This window comes from Pristis pectinata, chromosome 12 (assembly GCF_009764475.1).
Source record: "Pristis pectinata isolate sPriPec2 chromosome 12, sPriPec2.1.pri, whole genome shotgun sequence".
Lineage (NCBI taxonomy): Eukaryota > Metazoa > Chordata > Chondrichthyes > Rhinopristiformes > Pristidae > Pristis > Pristis pectinata.
The window spans coordinates 14,466,905-14,482,641 of record NC_067416.1 but is presented as its reverse complement, the minus strand read 5'-3'; the positions used below and the strand labels follow the sequence as shown (position 1 = coordinate 14,482,641).

The 15,737-nt window shown below is 36.5% G+C and overlaps 1 protein-coding gene across 1 annotated transcript in view; it reads left to right on the top strand.

The window, feature by feature from the left end:
• atrnl1b (attractin-like 1b) overlaps positions 1-8,694 on the top strand; it is a 610,807-nt gene extending 602,113 nt beyond the window's left edge. The window contains 1 exon segment of the mRNA XM_052026988.1: positions 6,950-8,694. Within this exon segment, the coding sequence (XP_051882948.1) occupies positions 6,950-7,074 (125 nt within the window). The 3' untranslated portion in view covers positions 7,075-8,694.
• Positions 8,695-15,737: the final 7,043 nt, after the last annotated feature.

The following is a 15,737-nucleotide window of genomic DNA, read 5'->3' as shown; positions in this document are numbered from 1 at the left end:
CCCCAAGGAAAACTGTTAACCACTTTTCAGGATCTGGGCCTGTAAGGAAATACTTGCAGGAACAGAACTTGTTATCAGTGTGAGAAAAAAGTGATCATGTAGGAATTATCTTTAAAATGGAGCAATTCTCAGGCTGTTTAACTTTCACTGTGAAGCATACAGTTCTCCTTAAAAAGACTCCAATGAGACAAGAAATTGGAATAATTACTTTCCTGCACAAAGCAGTATTTTTATGGAGCTGCCTGTTCAGGGATTGGGGCTGTGATGTTGCATTTCAGTTATGGTATCTCATAAATTATGTTTTATTAAAAGATTGAGGAACATGACAAGCAGCTGAAGTAAAGGCATCCAAATGCAGCTATTACCTTTAGTTATTTGCCCTTTTGGATAAAATTAGTGATTGTGTTGGCCACATCAGCTTGGTCTACACTTCTGTAAACATCAGCTCTACTTAATCCAGGCTAGTGACTCTCCTCTGCACCCTTTCCAAAAACTAGTGTGAGGACATTATATCCCACTAGACCAAGCAAGGATCTTGTAAAAGGACAAACAACATGCCATGTCTGATAGTTAACTAATCTATGAATGAGACCATGACTCTATTCACTCTATAGTTACTATTGCTTATGAACACTTAGAGACCAATGCAGTAGAATGTCCTGTGTGCCCCCCTCTAGCCAAGAAATTCCTGTGAAAGATTCCTTTAATCAGCTTTACTCTTACTGATGTCACATTATTGAATTTGTGGTTGCTCTCCTCCATTTTATCTCATCTCATTTCAAAGTACTGCTATCAACTAGTAGTGCTGTGAGCTATTAAATATATAACGGGGTTCACACTGTACATTTGCCATCCCTTCAAGGACCCTTGGGTGGATATCGTCTAATAGTCAGCTCTAGCTATTGCTAGGCTCTTAATTCTACCTAAAACAATATATTATACTAGTAGTTTTTGACAGGGTTATTCAATGCAAGTGAATCTTGTATAAGCTCACCTCCAAAGGGCCATTGAGGACCTTGACAGTTCTGAATCTTCCAACTTCTGGAAAAGCTTTGCAGATTACTATTCCGATTGTCTACAGTTTTCTTTTCCATTACCCTTTCAGCTGATCTAATCACAGCCTTCAATTTCTGTAGCTGCTCCTTGTACTTAGCCCTGTGTAGTTGAGAATTCAATGCCTTTACTTTGTAGAAACGTGGGACTGCAATATAGTAGCAATAAAAGAGATTTGACTCAAAGACCGGGGGTGGGGGGCGGGATTAGGAGCTTATTTTCCTGACTACAAGCTACTTAGAAAAGATAGGGAAGGAAAAATTGGGGAGAAGGGATTGGAATAATATTCAAAGAAATGTTATGGCACAGGGAAAGGACAGAGTTGATGGGTCAAAGGCAGATCAATTTAAAGAACAGTGGATGTCATATTGGGTTTATAGTGGGACAGATATAGGAAAGCAGATTTAGAAATATACAGGAACAATTGAATGGTGCTGACAGAGAGCTTTAATTATTCCAATATTGACACTGTAAAGGGCAAATGTTTCAAGGACATTAAGGAAGGAAGTATTAGGTTTAATTTCAGAGGGTGAAGTAAGAGTGAAGGGCATTTGGAGCACATTGATCATAATAATAGTATAAAAGGCAAGGCATAAAAATAGTTAACTAGAGTACAGTTAACCTCAATGAGTTAAAAAGGGTCTGGGCTGAGTAGATTGGATTCAAAAAATTGGAAGGCATAATCCTCATTGAGCAATGGGATGCCAAGTCAAAGGAATTGGCTCAAGTACAGAATTGGCACATTCCTATAATAAAATATACATCCTGATTTGTAGGAAATATAGATAGTAAAAAACAGACTTTTGATAAATCTAAGGGTTCATAATCCTGGTGAAGAAGAAATTACAGAGAAAACCTAGAAAAGAGAATGAGAAGGACAAAGAGAATAGATTTGCGGCCAACAGTACTCTTCAAAGGAAGGCAGCGTGGCACAGCTAGTAGAGCAGCTGCTTCACAGTGCCAGAGATCTGGGTCAATCCTGACCTCGGTTGCTGTCTGTGTGGAGCTTGCATGTTCTCCCTGTGACCATGTGGGTTTCATCCGAGTGCTCTGGTTTTCTCCCACATCTCAAAAACATGCACATTGGTAGGTTAATTGGTCACTGTAGGTGGGTGGTAGAATCTGGGGGGAGTTGATAAGAATTTAGGGAGAATAAAAATATTGGATTAATATAGGATTAGTGTAAATAGGTGGTTAGTGGTCAGCATGGACTTGGTGGACCAAAGGGCTTCTTTCCATGCTGCATCCCTCCATGACTCTGCGACTGCAGAAGGATAGGGCTGATTAAGCACCAAAAAGAAGTTATTCTTATGCTGGCAGAGGGCATGACCTTCCATCTGATATTACCACGGAAGAGAATGCTGCCAAAGGAGGAAGTAACAGCAATATTAAGTGTGTTAAAAATAGATAAAATAAGAGGTTCTTCAAAGGCTGGTTATATTCAAAGCTGAGAAGACACCAGCTCTGGATATTAGTTGCTGACGCACACCACAGATGTCCTGTAGATGGTGTCATACTGCATCAAGTTGTTAGTCATGATGAATGGCAAGTGCCATTTCTTTGTTGCTGACTTTTACATCTGTAGTGCATAATGGGAATTGTAGTTTCCTTTCATTGACATGTATTTTTGAACAATAATACATCGGTATGAAGTGCTGAACTATTGTGAACCCACATTGGTTTCTGTCGAAACAATGTTCTGATTTTATTTTCAATCTTGTTTTTAAATTTCTCTAATCTTGCTCTTCCTTAGTTCTGTAACTTCCTTCCATTCTGAGGTATTGTGGCCCATCTAATTCTCATCTCTTTTTCCTCCACTTTCATTGTACATCCATTGGTGGAAGTCTGAGATTCCCTCCAAAACCTCTGCCTCTCTTTCCACCTTTAAGACATTTCTTAAAATCTTAAGAAGTCTTTTAAGCTTTTGATCTTGTGCCTTATATTTTCTTCTCAGAATCAGAATCAGGTTTATTATCACTGACATACGTCATGAAATTTGTTGTTTTGTGGCAGCAGTACACATTCCTCTTTGATATTGCACCTGTAAAATGCCTTGGATGTTTTGCCACATTGAAGGTGCTACGTAATTGAAGTTGTTTTTGTTGATCAGCTAGGTTAGAACATGGTATTAACTAATCCTGGAATCTTCCTTTCCTGGATGACTAACTGGATAAACACAGACAACCATTGTGTGGGTGGGATAGTCTCCTGTTCACTTCTGCATGGGGGTGTATTTTTCCTATTTTTATATTGATCGCTATGTATTCACTATGTGTTTCGATGTACATGTGACTAATAAAGATATCTTATCTTAAGAATAGGCTCACTTTAGGAATATTTGTAAGAGAAAATCCACAGGGAATTGAGGGCAAACTAGTCCTGTTCCTTTCTGCTCCACTGAATTTGAAGATCAATATGATTCTACATGTAGTGGTTCCCTAATATATTTTATTTCCTATTGTTGAAATAGTATTTCTTCCTCTGTCATTCCTGGCAAAGATCACAAGAGAATGATGTGTGCACAGAGTTCTGCAGTTCTCCAGGCAGGTGACAATACTTGTGGTTGTGTGGAGACCATAGACAATAATTCTGGGAGACAGGTCTGGGCTAGCAAGATCTGCGACAATAAAATAGAATTCAGTGCTGCCTACTAATCTTCAACATGCCACTTCAAGAAATTATTGATTATGACCTTCGAACTCCTCCACAGCTAGTTCCTAACATTGGTTCCTGCCCATGGTTAAAGATGGGAAGAGGATCTGGCACTGCACCAGAAATGAGTGAGGAAATTGGGCATGTATTATTACAGATTAATAATAGTACATTGCCCGATTTCCTTCCTAACTTGTGGTAGAGTGCTCAGTCGTACTAGCTCAGGCACACCTTCCAGAGTCATTGGCTGTGCTCACCCCATGCTCATCAATGGTCTGGATGTACCTCGCTGACCCAAAGCATTCTAGACACTGGTGAGAGTTAAGAGACTGCAGATACTGGAATCTGCAGCAGGAATCTGCAGCAACATCTGCAGGAACTCAGTGCCTGACCTGCTGAGTTTCCTCCAGCATCTTGTTAGACAGTGGTGATGTATGTATCAATGACATCAGGATTTCCAACAGTGGAGTGAGGAAGCCAAGCCCCCAAAACCTCCCTAAAGGCATTGACGGTTGGGAAACCAAGGCTCCCAGCTTTGCTGCTTGTAAAAGCAGTGAGAGGGATTTTTAATAGCTTAAAATGTCTCTGACATTCAGTGACATTTAAAAAAAACTACACCTTCCCCCTCATATTGCCACAGCCAAATATTGAAGTAAATGATCTAAAATAAAGTTAAGAAAAAGTAACTCAGAAATCAAAGTTGTAAGCCAATTGCCCTCCATGTCTTCTCCACCTGATCTTTTAGCTCAGAACCTCTTCCTGCAGAAATCTCATATTACTTGATCCTTTAATATCTGAACAATTCCTATCTTGAAGGATATTGCAGAGACTGAGCTTCCACAACTTGTGTAGGGAATTCCAAGGATTCACTACCTTTTTGGTGAAAGTTGTATTTTTCTCATCTCAATCCTGAATAGTTGACCACTTATTTTTAGTGTGAGTTCAAGTTCTAAACATCCAAGTCAGGGGAAGGAGTATTTCTACATAAACCCTGTCAAGCCTTGTAAGGCTTTTATGTTTCAATAAGCTCACTTATCTTTTTAAACTCGAGAGTATTTTGTCCTAGTCTGGTTCATCTCTCCCCAAGGACTACCCACTCCCCAATCCCGGGAGTCAATCTGGTGAACCTTCATTGGACTCTGTCTATCCCATATTTTGCCACATTATATTGGATCTGCTACAATCTCACCCACTCACTTCCTCTCTATATCCTGAGAAAGTGCCTCGCTGACCCAAAGCATCCGAGACACTGGTGTGGCCGCACTTGGAGTATTGTGTTCAGTTTTGGTCACCCTGCTATAGGAAAGATGTTATTAAACTGGAAAGAGTGCAGAAAAGATTTACAAGGATGCTGCCTGGACTTGAGGGACTGAATTATAGGGAGAGGTTGGACAGGCTAGGGCTGTAGGAGATTGAGTGGTGATCTTACAGAGGTGTATAAAGTCATGAGGGCTGAATGCACTTGGTCTTTTTCACAGGGTTGGGGAATCAAGAACTAGAGGGCATAGGCTTAAGGTGAGAAGGGAAAGATTTAAGAGGGGCAACCTTTTTTTACACAGAGGCAGTGGTTAAGACAGGTACAATAACAACTTTTAAAAGACAGTTGGATAGGTACATGGCTAGGAAAGGTTTAGAAGGGCATGGGCCAAACGCTGGCAAATGGGACTAGCTTAGATGTGGCATCTTGGTCGGCACGGACCAGTTGGGCCAAAGGGCCTGTTACCGTGATGTATGGCTCTATGACATGAAAATGGAAGACTTCGGTTATTCTGAGAATGTTATTGAGTAACCAGACTATTTAAAAAAATACACACTCCCCCTTCACTATATCTCTTTTACAATGGGTACTTTTAAAATTGTCAACCTTTTCCATTAATATCTGATGAACTTGCCTTTTTAATTATTCACATGATGTGGACACCATGGGCAAGATCAGTATTTATTACCCATCAAACTCTTGCCTTTTGTCTTGTAGATGGTCAGAAGTCTTTAGGGAGTTAAGACATGAGAACACCCAACCTCTGATCAGCTTTGTAGACACAGTATCTTTGTGACTAGTTCTGTTAAATGACTGATCAAAGATGACATTAGGGCATTGATGTTAGGGGCCTTGGCAATGAATGTCAATGGGTAATGCTTAGACTCTCTTTTATGAAAATGTGGAATAGTTGATCCATATTTTTTTCTCCAAGTTCATCATTAACTACCATAGTTATTAGAACGTGTCATTTTTTTGCTTTAATTATAGTTTGGGGATAATAGCATTATGGTTTTTATAGGTATATGGAGGTTTTATGAATCTATTAAAATTGTTTATATTGAATATGTTTGTCATTGTGGTTTGCATATTTGTATCAAGATGAGGGAATGTTAATCATGACTACTTTCTATATAGTTAAATTATTTAAACGACATACAAGTACAATGTGAAAAGGTACTATTTCTGTGTATGTACATGAAAGCTAAGAAGAATTATTTTACTTGCTTGGTATTCATCTTACATAAAAGGAAAAGTACTGTGCTGAAAATATGCTTTCATCCAGAGCTCCAACTAAATGGCTAGCTTATTTTTAAATAAAGTTTCTAAAGCAAATGTTAAGCTGTGTTATACCAATCAAAATATTACTGATACTAAATTTAGTGAAGTATTTTGTTACCCATGTGCTGACATCTGCTCAAATAACCAAATGTTCTAATCTCTGCATCATCAAATTCACTTCTGAATTTAAAGTATCTCTTTGACCTCCCTCAAAAGTAGTAACTAAAATACTTCAAAGCATTCCAAGTGAATTGATAAAATTAGGTGTCTTTCAGATGAATAGTTGAAATAAATACTTGTAGCCCTGTATTTATACAGAAGACTTAAACTTGATCTTCATTTACATTTTATTTGACCAATGCTTCTGTGAATCATCTTGGCATAGTTAATAATGTTCCTTCAGAACTTTGATTTGAGTAATGAATTGTTGCTCACTTAATTGTATTGCTTTGATAACTTGGAACAGTACTGAACCAGAGAATGCAATAAATAGATTTCATGAGGTGATTTGTGTGACATTCTGAAAAATGATCTTCAATAGTGACTTGATTTAATGGAAATCAAACAGCGTTGCCATACTGAACACACTGTACTGAAGTTGGAGTGGAAGTTCATTTCACTGTGGTATTATGCAGAGAGGTGACCAGAATGTGGTAGACCCTAACGGAACAACCAGTCAATCATTTCTCATTTTTGTATTTGCAGGTCTTGCAATAGCCAGTGCTCTTATAGATATTTCACAACAAAAGCCAAGTGAGTGCAAAGAGAAGACTTCAGCAGTTAGGAACAGAAAGCAGCTCCCTCCAACACATCAAGGAACTTGTGTATAAAAAAATAGAAACTGCACTTGTTTATTCTTTAAGCCGTTTTCCTTTTTGATATGGCTTTGATTTAGAGCCACCCAACAGCCTCAGTTTTTCAAGAGGCGACAAGAATATTAAAAAAAAACTTGCCCTGTCATCTTCCATATGAAGTCAGCGATGGGTCCTGTGCCGGTGGATAGAGGTCACACTTGTCTTCCACGATGTCAGTTTGATTTATTACATTTTCACACCATTAACCATGTTTGTAAATATGATTGCGGAAATAAAATTAGATATGTTAAATGACCACAGAAATGTTATTTTCATTTTAGCCACATGCTGATGGCAATTGATTGTGGTTTGAATAACTATCAATATTTAAGGATGTTAAAGTATTAATGCAATTGTGTTAACAGAAGAATGAATGTTTTTGAAATATGCAGTACTGCAACTTTGGTAAATGTGAAGGGGGAAGAAAGAAAGGCATAGATATTGATGCATTTGTTACCGTCCCTGAAGTTTCCAATTTTTTTCATTCTGAAGAGGTCATGGAATATTACTGTAGTGTGCAGTTTGATTCATGGTTACTTGCATGTTACAGTCGTGCTGGATCAATAATTAGAAATCCATTGTATGTTAATCATTTGAACAAAATATACATCTGTTGCAAATTATGACATTCCTGGATTCTGCGTTTACATTCTTAGGGAATACATTAATGCATTTTACTGCTCTGCTATCTGGTTGAATCAGGAGGGCAATTGTTAAAAAATATTATTTATTGCAGACGTCTAAGAGAAAACTGCACACAACCACATTTTCTCAACATTTCAATTAAACACAGCCTGTTTGGTGTAAGTTGACCAACAACTGTCTATTACTGAAGAAAACAAAATTCATCCAAGCATGGAAAGCAGATTGTGCAGTCCCCCTCAGTATTCATCATGTAAGTAATTTTGATAAATATTGATTGGCATGATAGCTGAGAAATGAAGGACACAGGGTAGAAGGAGAACGTGAATCTGTGGTCCTTTTTTCAGTTCTTGGGTGGTTTAGATAACTGATTTTATTATATAACAATTTAACTAGACAATAAATTCTGTGAAAGTATTCTATCTTCCTTCATTTAGGAAAGTGCTATAATTTTTTTTTATAAAGTGCAACCCCTCTGACAGCTGCCATGGAACACTTGGCTCTGTAAAATATCTATTCTGATTCTCGTATTTCGAGGAAATCTAGTAGGATTATAGTAGTCAATGATCATGGACCGCCCCCACTATATCAATAGAAGCTGTTCTTTTCATGTAACATTTGTGTTGAATTGCACTGATCTGTGGAATTTTAGTTCTAACCTGTAATGGGATCACTTTTAAGTCACTGTGCATTAAGGACTGATGAAAGCTCCATTGTTTTTCATGTCTCATGTTTTGGGTAGGGGTGCTGTGATTTTGTTGTTTTACTCATTTGTGTCTCACCACCTAATTCATTCATTTGTAAAGTTGTCGCATCTGTAAATACACATCTGACAGCATCAGTCAGGTGATTGCACAAAGAAGTATTTTACACTGAAATGTTTAGATTTGTATCATTAAAGAACAGCCAACATAAGTTCTGTGTTAATCTGGGCCTATGTAAAACAATTTTGAAGCTTCAACGTAATAAAAGAAAACTCAAATTATTTTTTCTTCAACTTTCTTTCCTCTATCATGGACAAATTCTTTACCTTGAGATGTTACATGTTTTTTACTGATTTTTTCAATAGTGATGGCCCCAGGGATGTTAAAGGAAATAAAGCTGAATGTGTCCATGAAATGACAAAGTAGAAATTGCTGCAGAATGTGGATCAATGCTTTGTTACACTTTGAGATTTGATTTAATATTGTATCTTGAGCAATGTTACTGAACTCATCTCCTGCACTGCTTAATGGGAAATTGCACATTTCACCATGTTGCAAAGAAAATGGATTCTGACCAATATACAGCAACTTGTTTGTTTTCAGGGTTAGCCCTAGTAGAGGAACAATTCAACAGAAATAATGTAATAATAACCATAACCAAAATCTGTTGTAGAGATTGAATCTTTTAATGTGATATGCGGAGGGGTGGGTGAAGGTAAGTGCGGAGTAAAATTCTCTCAGAAGTTAAATTTGAAGGTTCAATCAAAAGGTGAGGCTATACTTCACTGAGGAGACGTTTCAACAAGCGAAGATTATCCGAATTCTATGCTCCACAGATCACCAACATAATGGAAAGTGTGAAACATCTTCAGATTTCTCTTTTACATTTACACCAGACAAGAACATCTGCTGACCAAATATGCAAGGATCTACACATCAACAAAGAAAAATCTGGATTGTGCACAATTCTTGTCAGGATTTTTGTTAGCAGTTTTTATGTTGATATCTGCAATTGAAAGTACTTATTGACATATTGGTGGTGGTCTTGACAGTGAAGATGGTGATCAGGAATTACAGAGGGATATTGATCAGCTGGGTAAGTGGGCCGAGGAATGGCAAATGGAGTTCAATTTGGAGAAGTGCAACGTGTTGCTTATTTTGGGAAGACAAATAAGGGTAGGACTTAGTGGACAGTAGGGCCCCGGGAAGTGTGTAGAACAGAGGAACCTAGGAATTACGAGTACCTGGTTCCCTGAAAGTGGCATTACAGGTAGACAGGGTGGTGAAGAAGCCTTTTGGCACGCTGGCCTTCATCAGTCAGGGCATTGAGTATAGAAGTTGGGAGGTTATGTTGCAGTTATACAGGAAATTGGTGAGGCCACCTTTGGAAAATTGTATTTCGTTTTGGCCACCCTGCTATAAGAAGGATGCCATTAAGCTGGAAAGAGTGTAGAAGAGTTTGATGAGGATGTTCACAGAACTTGAGGGACTGAGTCATGGAGAGAGGTTGAGCAGATTGGGACTTTTTTCATTGGCATGCAGGAGAATGAGGGGTAATCTTGTAGAGGAGTATAAAATTATGAGGGGCATAGATAGGGTGAAGGCTCACAGTCTTTTTCCCAATTAAGAAGTACAGGGCATAGGTTTAAGGGGAGAGATTTAATAGGAACCTGAGAGGCAAATTTTTCACCCAGAGGGTGGTTGATATATGCATTGAGCTGCCAGAGGAAGTGGTTGAAGCAGCTACATTAACAACATTTAAAAGGTACTTGGATAGATACATGGATAGGAAAGGTTTGGAGGGATATGGGCCAAACACGGGCAAATGGAACTAGATTAGATGGGAATCTTGATTGGCATGCACCAGTTGGGCCGAAGGGTCTGTTTCCGTGCTGTAGGACTCTATAGGGGTCTGTTGGTGGTGCTCGATGGACTAAGTCATAACTTGGCTTTGGTCCAATTACTTTTTGATCTACTATTTACCACTCTTTAATAAGTCTTTTACAATACTGGCACAAGTTTAATTTTGAATTTTAACTGTTAAAATGAATACCAGATCTAAAGCATCAGCTAGTGCTAAAGGTAATGGAGACCAACCTACTTTGGAAGCTATTTCTAATCTGGATAGAAAGTTCGACCGAATCTTTGCAAATTGAAGTCCATTTCAAAGGACTTTGAAGACAAAGAAAATACTCTTATCCAGGAAAATGCCAAACAAATGCAACTAATTGCTGAACTCGACCAAGCTGGTAAAGAGAGAGATGCCAAACTCCGCTCACTTGAAAAGGCCTTAATTATGACCAAGCAAAACCTGGAAAAGCATCAACAGAGGATCATCGACCTGGAAGGCCGCAGCAGGAGGAAAAATTTAAGAATCATCAATTTTCCAGAGAACACCGAGACTGGTGACCCTACGGAATTCTTTTCTAAACTTCTGGTCGATATGTTTGGTTCCGATATGTTTCCTGTTCACCCCATTCTTGATAGAGCTCACAGAGCAATAAGATCCAAACCTGCTCCAGACCAAAAACTTCGGCCAGTAATAGTGAGATTTCGTTATGTCAACATCAAAGAACTCTTGATTCGTACCCCTCGTGGACGTGGAATGATTCAACTTAAACAATGGAAGTTTCGAATAGTTGAAGGTTACATCCCAGAAGTTACGAAAGAAAGGCTGACCTACAAACCAATTATGGCTCGTCTCTATCAAAGCAATTATCATCCTGCATTATTATTCCCAACAAGGTTGAGAATTATACTACCTGATAGATCTCGCAAATGGTTTAAATCTGTCCAAGAGGCCGAAGAATTTCTTTTGAACTAGCTTTTAATTTTAGAAGCTAAGAAATGTAGAAGAGACACAGTGTCCTTCCTTTGATTTACTACCTACTTGCTTTATTATCCAATTAATTTTTAGATTTAAACCTTTCTTTTTCCTTCTTTTAATATTTTTAATGTTTTGTTTTAATAATAATTAAGAATTTAACAAAATGACTGATCGTTTGCTTTCTTTTTGAAATAACTATTAAATTGTATCTTTTAAATGTCAACTATTAACACCCTTTGGCTCTGTTTCAATCCCACAACTATGGTTGTTAGTTCGATATCTATGTTTTGATTATGCCGTTAACCTCTAGACTAAACATATTTTTCAACTTGGACTACTGCCACCAATAGAATTGGGGTTAGTTCAATTAGAGGGTAGCTTTCTGGCTGTCTATTGGCCAGTTTTCGGGCTGTTGGGGGAGGGGGTGGGGCTGTTTTTAGGTTTTTTTTCTTCTGGACTAAACTACAAATTTTTCTAAATTATCGTCATATCCGCTTCCTCTTTGAACTTTTTTTTTACTTCTTCCTGCTGGTAAAACTCGCATATACCAAGATTAACCCCTTACATGCCATATGTTTTTAATCTGTTAAAATGGATAAGACTATTTATTTTATTTCATGGAATGTTAATGGCTTAAACAATCCAGTTAAGCACAAGAAGATCTTAAAGTTTTTCATAGATTAAATGCTCAGATCATTTTCGCTCCGGAGACTCACATCAGGAAGAAAGATAATCAACTTTTTTTAGATTTTGGAGGGGTCAACAGTTCCATTCAAATTCACAAGCAAAGGTGAAAGGACTCTCTATTTTTATAGACTCCTCAATTTCGTTTGTCCATCATGAGACAATATCAGACCCAAATGGTAGATTTTTATTAATTACTGGTCTACTTCATAATAAAAAAGTTGTTATGGTTAATGTTCATGCACCCAATGTAGATCACCCTGAATTTTTTAAACATCTGTTTGCAATTTTTCCTAATTTAAATGATTACACTTTGATTATGGGTGGAGATTTCAACTGCTGTCTAAACCCTTCGATGGATAGATCTGTGTCAAATCCTGCACTTCCAAACAAATCTGCTGTTTTTATTAATTCCTTCCTAGTTGAATCCAGAATTTTAGATGTTTGGAGATTTCTACACCCATATGATAAAGAATTTTCATTCTTTTCTCATGTCTACCATAATTACTTGAGGATTGATTATTTTTTTTATTGATGCTAGACTAGCTCCACTTACTATGGACTGTAATGCGATGCAATTGCCATTTCTGATCATGCACCATTGAAATTATCAATTAAATTACCAGATGTATCCTTTGATGTCAGACAATGGCGATTTAACCCTTCTCTATTACAAGACTTAGATTTCATCCAGTTTATTAAAGAACAGATCTCATTTTTCTTTTTAACCAATTTTACTGAAGAAATCTCCAGTGGGATAATACGGGATACTTTTAAAGCATACATCCATGGTCAAATTAATTCATATTCCGCTGGATTGAAAAAAATGAACTAATAACGAAATACGTATATTAGCTGACAAGATTAAAGAAATCGATAAAATATATTCTGATACTCCTAATCTGGAGCTTTTTAAAAAGAGAACAGAACTCCAATTACAACATAGTTTATTATTAACATCTTCAATTGAAAATCTACTTCTTAAAAATAAAAGTCAACTTTATATATGTGGTGACAAATCAGGTAAATTATTGGCCAACCAATTGAAAGCTACTTTATCTAAATGTCAGATTAATAAAATTGGTAAACCAGATGGTACCTACACGATAGATCATGTTCAAATTAACAAATCCTTTCAAGAATTTTATTCTTCTTTATACCAAGCAGAATCCCCTGAGGATCCTACATTAATGCATGAATTTTTAAGAGATCTGAAGATTCCCCAATTATCTTTAAATGAATGTTCTACATTAGATGCTCCCATTTCGGAGGAAGAAATAAAGAAAGTAATATTTTCAATAAACTCAGGTAAAGCACCCAGCCCTGACAGATATACAGCCGAATTTTTTAAATCCTTTTCTGATATTCTTGTTCCCTGGTTAACCAAAAATTTTAAAGATGTCCTATCAGTAGGTAAACTACCACAATCTTTCTATGAAGCAACTATTTCTTTAATTCTTAAAAAGGATAAAGATCCCACTGATTGTGCATCTTATAGACCTATTTCTTTATTAAATGTAGGTTCAAAAATACTTTCCAAAATATTGGCCTTTAGATTGGAAAAGGTTCTTCCACAAATTATCTCTGAAGACCAGACAGGATTTATTCAGAATCATTATTTAAATGTTAATATTAGGAGATTAATGAATATTATATATACCCCTTCATCCCAAATTCCAGAATGAGCTGTTTCACTAGATGCTGAAAAGGCATTTGACAGAGTCGAATGGGAATATCTATTCATTACACTACAACAATTTAATTTTAGCCCTAAATTTATATCTGTGATTAAAATGATTTATTATACACCTATGGCTTCAATACTTACTAATTATCAAAGATCTTCTTTGCTTAGGCTTTTTCGAGGTACTAGACAAGGTTGCCCTTTAAGCCCTTTATTATTTGATATTGCTTTAGAACCCTTGGCTATTGCACTCCGGGACTCTTCAAATATATGTGGCATTACTCGTGGACAGAAGATTCATATCTCTCTACGCAGATGACCTGTTACTTTATATTTCTAATCCGGAGGAATCTATCCCCGCTGTACTATCACTACTAGATCAGTTTAGTGTTTATTCTGGCTATAGATTAAATCTTAATAAAAGCAAACTTTTTCTACTAAATATGCAAACCCCAATTTATAGGCAATTACCTTTTAGATTGGTAACTGACTACTTTATGTATTTAGGTGTTAAAATTACCAAGAGACATAAGGACTTATTTAAAACTAATCTATTGCCTTTAATTGACCACGTTAAACAATTATTTATTAAATGGTCCCCACTGTCTTTATCATTGGTAGGCCGAATTAATGTGGTTAACATGAATACTTTACCAAAATTTTTATATTTATTTCAAGCGATTCCAACTTTCGTCCCAAAATCTTTTTTTGACACTATTGATTCTAAAATTCTTTCATATATTTGGCAGAATAAAAACCCAAGGTTAAGTAAGAAATATTTACAAAAACTAAAAAAGGATGGTGGTATGGCCCTGCCTAACTTTAGATTATATTATTGGGCAACTAATATCAGATATTTAACTTTTTGGACACAAGATTCAGATGTAATTCAATGCCCCAAATGGGTACACCTTGAGCACCAATCAGTACTTGAATTTTTATTAGTTTCTATTTTAGGAGCTTCACTCCCTTTTGTACTGACCAAATTAAGTAAACATATGATTAACCCAATTGTTAAACATACAATACGAATATGGTTTCAATTTCATAAATTTTTTGGATTGAATAAATTTAACTTCTCAAATCCCATTCAATCTAATTTTTTTCTTTCATCCATCCAGAGTTGACTCAGCTTTTTCCATATGGAAAAGGAAGGGAATAGTATGTTTTTGTGATTTATTCATTGATAACTGTTTTTCATCTTTCGAACAATTGTCTAACAAATACAATTTGCCTTGATCACACTTTTTTTGATATTTGCAGATTAGAAATTTTTTAAAAGCCTCTATACCCTCTTTTCCGACACCTTACAAAACTGAAATTACGGAAAAAATTTTAGGTCTTAATCCTTATCAGAAGGGCTTGATAGCAATAATCTATGATTTAATTATGAAAATATGTCCAGAATCACTGGACAAAATTAAGAACGAATGGGAAAGTGAACTCCAGACATCTATACCTACAGAGACATGGAAGAAAATTCTTCATTTAGTTAACACATCTTCAATGTGTGCCAGACACTCTTTAAGGTAGTTCACAGGACCCATATGTCAAAAGATAAGCTAGCTCGTTTTTATCACCATATAAATCCTATATGTGACAGATGTAAATCGAATGTGGCTTCTTTGACACATATGTTTTGATCCTGTCCTCTTCTGGAAAAATATTGGAAAGACATTTTTAACATTATTTCAAATGTATTGAAGATTGATTTACAACCTCACCCTATCACTGCAATATTTGGATTACCAAGGATAGAGTCTGGCCATTTATCTGTTTCCGCTAACGGTATGATTGCTTTTGTTACATTAATGGCCAAAAGATCCATTCTGCTTAAATGGAAGGATCCAATACCCCCTACTACTTTTCAATGGTTCTCTCAAACTATATCATGTTTAAACTTGGAAAAAATTAGGAGTGGTACTGTTGATCCTTCGCTTAAATTTGAAGATATTTGGAGTCCATTTATTCAATATTTTCACATGATATAGATCCCCATTCAATAACTTTCCAACTTAGAGGAATGGAGTTGACAACATAATATTGCTCTGTTTCTACTGAGAAATTTTAGTCCAGTCTTTTCTTTTTCTTTTTTTTG